This window comes from Etheostoma spectabile, chromosome 10 (genome assembly GCF_008692095.1).
Source record: "Etheostoma spectabile isolate EspeVRDwgs_2016 chromosome 10, UIUC_Espe_1.0, whole genome shotgun sequence".
Classification (NCBI taxonomy): domain Eukaryota; kingdom Metazoa; phylum Chordata; class Actinopteri; order Perciformes; family Percidae; genus Etheostoma; species Etheostoma spectabile.
In genome coordinates this window covers 7,327,866-7,334,601 of record NC_045742.1, presented here as the reverse complement: position 1 = coordinate 7,334,601, position 6,736 = coordinate 7,327,866, and the positions used below count along the sequence as shown (strand labels likewise).

The 6,736-nt window shown below is 38.6% G+C and overlaps 1 protein-coding gene across 2 annotated transcripts in view; it reads right to left on the bottom strand.

Moving 5' to 3' along the window:
• fstl5 (follistatin-like 5) overlaps nucleotides 1–6,736 on the bottom strand; it is a 157,430-nt gene that overhangs the window by 66,860 nt on the left and 83,834 nt on the right. For both annotated transcript variants that reach the window (XM_032527709.1, XM_032527710.1), the window contains exon 6: nucleotides 5,135–5,255. In XM_032527709.1, the coding sequence (XP_032383600.1) occupies nucleotides 5,135–5,255 (121 nt within the window). The remainder of the gene's footprint in view (nucleotides 1–5,134; nucleotides 5,256–6,736) is intronic.

Below are 6,736 nucleotides of genomic sequence, written 5' to 3'. Positions count from 1 at the left end.
GATGTGCCTGCCTCTATGGGAATTTAACATAGGGGTGTTTATACTTTCCCCCTGTATTTTAAGAAAGAACTGTTATTTATTTATAATACATTATTCATTCACAAAGAAAATTGGTGTCCTCAAAATGTTAGATTTTCCAGTTTTTTTTAATTAAGGCATTAAGATCAATTTCCAAAAGATTGATATTTGTTATTCCTCTTTTTAATCAACTTATTATAGCCACTGTATGTTGAGTATGGCCATATTTACCTACAGGTTCATCCTGGATCCAAATGTAAAGTACATGTACTGATGTTGTACTTACAAACACTGTCACCTTTAACTCTTCACATCAACATTACAATATGATGGATCGCATTACAGTTTCCCACTAGTCCTCCAGGAATCCTAGCCTCAGTAGAAATCAAAGAGCTGTATCTCCTGGCTGTGTGTTCCATCAGGAGGTGGCAGAGTTCAGATCAATATCTTTGCACCCAAGAAACAACAAGCAGATGAGAGTGAGAGACATTCCACATTGTGTCACAAATAGCATAACCACTCCACGATATAGAAAAGTACAGTAAAGGTCATTACTGTGAATTGGATGAATAACATACTGTATAAATAAACTTTACATAGTTGACAAGCTAAATGAGGATAACTATTGATAGCAGTGTGGTACACCAAGTAGGACAACAAATGTTACTGCTAGATAGTTTAAATATAGCTGCTCAATGGGATGAGGCATTTTCAAGTCTGTTAAAAAGTGAGATGCACTGAAAGTCTGCTATGCATGCACCCAAGAAGAGGTTTTGTTGGGGATGACATTCAAGCCTGAGGGACCATTCAAACAGAGGATTCTCTCCCATCACTTGCACATTCATTTTGTTTGCTGTGAAGCAGCGTGTCTAGAGTCCTAGAAAATGCTTAGCTGTACCCAAACTAATAACATTTAAACTATGATGGGCATGCAACGCACCCTGTAATTGTCTAGCCAACTTCAAAGGGCTTAAAAAGGACATTGGCACAATTTCTTGTTGAGGTAAAAAGTGTCTCGCGATATCAGTAAACAAGTGCAGAGCGACAGCCTTGAAATTAGCATAAAAGATCCTCCGTCGTTCTCCAAAGTGAACTCTGAGTTTCTGAGCGATAGTGGAAGAAAAAAGCTCGGTGAAGAGACTATTTCTCCACCGTACATATAAAATAGGTAACAGTTTAACTGGTAGTTATACAGGAGAGAAACAAGTCATTTGAATTTGTGGCAAAACATTTCAGTGCTTGTTTTTCATTTTGTGACTTTCGATTGAATAAAGGACTATTTTTCCAGTCTTATTTCTTTATTGAAGTTTTCTGTAAAACAGTGTTAAAATCTCGTATTGTCTCAATCTCGTGAACCCAATCTTGTGTCTCATCTCGTCTGCTGGGTGTCTCGTCCCACCCCATGCTAATAAGCTAACCTATAGACTCTGTTCATTACTTACAGTGCCTAGATTTATGCGCCGAAATCACATATACTCACTGGTAACTTAAAAAATAGTCCAGATTCCCTTTTTACAGTCAGGTTGAGATATTACTTATGGCAAACTGTGAGCATGACCTTTTCCTAAGTTTATTCTGCTGTGATCACCGATGTTGACTGGTACGCTGCAGATGGCAGACCTCTCTCCCAGCAATGACTGCACAAAAGTGGTTTCAACTATCTTGTTTTGGCAGAGTGCACAGCTCTATACCAAACCAGGGAACGGAGCATGTGTATAATTTAGTCCCACATGCTTTCTGATGCTGCATTTCTTTTCCATCCCTAAAATGTATAGTTCCTTTATGTCTTGTATATATGTATATGCTTGAGTGAAGTATTTGTATTGTGCTGTAGTACTATAGGTTTTGTAATACTTTGTGTACTGCATGTAGTTGATGTTAATTTCTGACAGTCAATGCCCCGATGTATTGTGACCATTGTGATGTTTTGCGACCAAAAGTTAATGACACTTTGTGATAGATGACACCTTATCTGTTTACCCATGATGCACTAGGCCATCATTCACCAAATTATTCAATGATGACAAGGGGCCAACTATCAGTAGTGTGGCAGACATCATTCATATCTGTAACATCATCTAATTAAAAGACATCACTCCTGCCAGGCAGTTGCCTTACTGCTAGCTGAGGCAAATTGATTCTCAACCCCCATTCTAGTCTATGCAAAGGAGGAATGAATAATGCATGGACATTAAAGTCTTATCTTCTGTCCTGACAAACAATGTTGCCACGCTTTGAATATTCCACAAAGGTGTGCAAAGGCTCCTTATTAGCAGAGTAGTCAGACAGGTGCCGTTTTCATGGGGAGTCATTCTGCATTTACTGCTGTTCGTTTTCAAACGGCACCATCATTCTGGACACACTGGATCAACTGATTCGCTTTAAGATGATGCTCAGTTTACGACAGCGCTTAAGGTATTTACATAGATTTTTGTAGCTGCCAATCACAGATTATGCTGGCAATAAACTAAAAGCTTTCACTTTGCGATGCATTTTTGCCACAGGCACTGTGACGATGGCCTAAGAGGCCAAATCAATCAATGTAGCTCCACTGCGCTGCTGGTCCCCTGGTTCCAGCTACGACTTATGTGTGAAATACATGTTCAAGGCCATAACTCATGTCATTATTGAAGATGGCATCAACAGCTGTGCACCGGGCCTCTCATATGAACAAACAATGTAGCTCTAACTGTGCATTAAGTTATATAGTTCTTTTATACCTGTATGTGAAAAAAAGATTGGCCATGGTCAGTTAATTTGATTAACTAGTGTTTTTAGTCGATCCAACAACATGACAAGTTGTAATGCTTTCCAAATTAGCATTTATTTTGTAATGTGAATCTTATAGATGATGTACGATGATAATGGACATCAGGGCAAGGAACATAATGCAGCACAGTGATCAGGTGGTAAAATTAGTTTAAATCTCATGTTGGTGAGCATCTAGTTTGCTAAACTAGTATGGTGTGGACCTTCATATTTAGACTCCATGACGGGAGCAAATTAACAAGATTGAATTAAATGGCTCCCAATAATGTGAAAGAACACTGCTGAACCCACTAAGTATTAATCAAGAGTCTGCAACTCAATACAGCTTTCACACACTTTCTGATCAGTTGTTTAGATTGCTTGTCTGGCCAATATCTACAATCTACCCTCTTTTGTTTCTTTACATGTTTCTTAGGACCACACAACTGATGTTTTAACAAATCCAGGCCCCTGTGTTATCTCCGTTTGTTAATGAATTGAGTTCTATTGAAATTAGGTGAATTGAAAAGTTCAATACAGTTGTTCGTCCCTGTAGAAGGCAAATTTGTGACCTTATTATCAGTCTTTTTTTCAGTTGCCTCACAGACACACTGAGGGCTCATATTTGAAGCACCAAAGCCTTTAGCAGAGTTAAGTAGGTTTAACCATGAATAAAGGGAAGAAGACACCAGATGAGACCGACAATGACCTCCAAGTATTTAAAAGGCTCATATAAATTCAGTATAGGATGAACAGAGGTGGAATGGCTTGGAGTGCTCCAGTAGTGTGCATGAAATTCTTGAGTCAAGCTGAGTTGTTAACAAAGACACAAAAACTACTACAAAGCACATTACTGCTTGATTGAATCCGCTGCTTTATAAATAGTACTTTATGATAATGGAAAAAAAGAAGTAAAAGAAAAGAAACTTTGCCACAGAGTGGAAGATTTACTGACATTAAATATCCAATTTCCTATTAAGATGGAAGCTAGCAAAAAAAAAGATCTTAAAACTGAAGAGTTGAGAGTTAGAGAAACTCAACTCTTCAAGGAAACGCAGCTCTCCTCAGATATGCTGGGGTTACTTTATTTTCATGATTTGCCAGAAGGGGTTTACTCCCACACATTCACGTGTGAAGTGGAGAATACCAGACAAGATGAGACTCCTTGTCTTTGACCTTGTTTGTCTGCTCTAAGGAATGCTTTAAATACAAAGGGCTGATGAGAGAAAGGTTGATTAGGAATTCTCTCCCACTGCTAAATGTGTCAAGCCAGTCAAACGTCAAAGGATATTCTGTCAGAAGAGATTGAGCTGACTAAAAATGTCAGACAAATCGTGAAACTGTGAAAGAGAGCATGAGGAGGAAGCAGGAAAGGATTGAACAGGGGTTGGTGTGACTCAGACGTGACAGAAAACCTAGCCTTTTATAATGAGGAGCGTTTCACTTTGAACTACTGTTGTGCATTAGTCATGACCTGCTTCCTTTTGGCACCATCTCCACGTTGAACGCCTTTACCCATGTACCCATTAGGACCAAACATTAGAAGACCAACAATACAGTTGGCAACAATCAGGTATTCAAAGTAAGTAAGCCTTTGGCGAGCCATCAATCACTGTTCCAAGTGTATCAACATTGTAACTTTGTGACTCAGGTTTCCAAGGAAATGCAACAGACTAACTTTTGTTTTACTTTAAAATCCATTATACAACCTTTTGTTTTCTATATCTTAAGATAGGTGTCTCTGATGTTATGCTATTAAAAGCAAAGCAGTAGGAAGAGACGCATGAGGATCACCAGAACTTGAGGTTTAAAATAAATACATGGAAACGTATACAACATATTTATGTTGTTTCTATAGTTTCATCCTTTCTGTTTGTGTCAGTTTAATCACAGTTGTTTCATTGTTGTCCAGGTGGATTATAATTAACTCACACACAATGTCACAATGTTCATAGACTTAGATAATGGGTGCAATGCAATTCAACACATTGAATAAACAGGAGATAAAGTATTGACTGAGACTCCACGGATGAGAATTTCAATTCTGCCACATCTTATCCATGTTTGGATGGAAAATATGGTTATGAAAATATACACTGCCTAAACCTTAATTTTTCAGGGACAGTAAAGTTGAGCCTCTTCAAACTTAGACAACTTGGAATGGGCTTTTTGTAATGGCACACAACAATTTCCTTACAACATTTTGAACTCTTACCGTTATGTTTTTATAATGTTTCCCTCCTTCCCATCTTTCCTTTCTGTATTTTTCTTTTTGACACGTTCTTATGTCTCAGCATATTTTTCTGTGTTTGTAATATTTAAATAAAAACATTTGGTCACAAAAACAAGAAAAACATTTTGGACTCACCCAAAGCTGTGTAAAACTCTTCTTTTGTCAGATGCTCGTCGTCATTGGCGTCGTTGTACTTCAGCAGGTCAAACAATGTGCACTCGGAGACATCTTTGGACAGACCTTCTTGCTTGATGACCTTCAATGAGAATGCAGTGATATTCAATTAAAGATGGTGGACAGTACTAGGTGTGATTGAAAAATGCTGTAATGTTACCCAGATTTCGTTTTTTTTAACAACATGAGGAAATGCTGTTAAGTATCTGGCAAAGAACTGAACATGTCAGTAACATGTTAACTGACTACTTACTTCACTTGTATGAGATAAGATAAAACCAACCACTACTTGAGTTTGATTTCAATTTTTCTAACAAATACATATTTATGTTTGTTTGCAGTGTAGTTTCTGACAAAGACAGCTTTAAGTGTTGGTTTTCTTCTAATGCTATAAAAGCATATTGAATGTCAAAGTTGATGAAAGACATACGGGATTAGCTGTCAGTTTATTGTAGCCAAACTAAACTTTTGTCACAATAAATGGTTAAAATGCCCCAAACACTGTGCAGATCTTATCATCCTCCTGCTAAAGCATGGTCTTACTCATCCTCCTCTGCATGGCCCTAGCTGTGAAACATCCATCACAACAGATCAGCTGTCAAAATGCTGATCACAAGGGACGGCTTTATACATCATGCCTCGCCATAACTGCACTTCCCCTCCCAGATGACTTGCCCAAAATTTAGGAGTCACCTGTAATGGCATACCCTTAGTGTATCCTAGAAACACAACACGTAACAAATAAAAGTGGTGTAACCTAATTCAACTGCTTTCATATAATTCATTATTTGATATTATTTAAAAATACTGTTTTTCCCTTTTGTGCCAGTTGATCTGCATCTCAACCAAATTAAAAATTGAGCTAGTGATGAGGGATCTTTCACTTAAAACACTATGCAGATTCCTCAGGAAAAAAGTCAGTGCAACTCAGAAATAGACTTAACTCACTAGCCTTTCTTGCTTGCTTCGACTTGGAGCAATGTAAGTGAGAGATTAGTTAAGTGGTGTTGGAGTCGCATGCTTAAATGCTTTAAAGGTACCATGACATGGTGCCCTTTTGGATGCCCTTATACTTTATCTGAAGTCTCTTTTATATAGACCTTAGTGGTCCCCTTATACTGTATCTGAAGTCTCTTTTATATAGACCTTAGTGGTCCCCTAATACTATTTCTCAAGTCTCTTTTATATAGACCTTAGTGGTCCCCTAATACTGTATCTGAAGTCTCTTTCCCACAATTCAGCCCTGGTGCAGAATTCCTGCCACTAGAGCCAGTCCCACAATGAACTTTCCTTAATATGTGCCATTTCTGAGTCTGTAGCTTTTGAGAAGGAAAGAGGTGGGGGGGTAAGGTGGAGGGTGGGGGTGTGGCCTTGACCAACTGCCACTTTGCTTGTTTGAAAGCCAGGATATATCTCTCTCGTGGGTGGGCCAAATTCTTTGGGCGGGCAAAGCAGAGAAAGGGGAAGTAAGGGGCAAGATTCCAGATCGGCCCATCTGAGCTTTCATTTTCTGTAGGATACCCAGGGCTCGGTTTACACCTATCGCCATTTCTAGCCACAGGG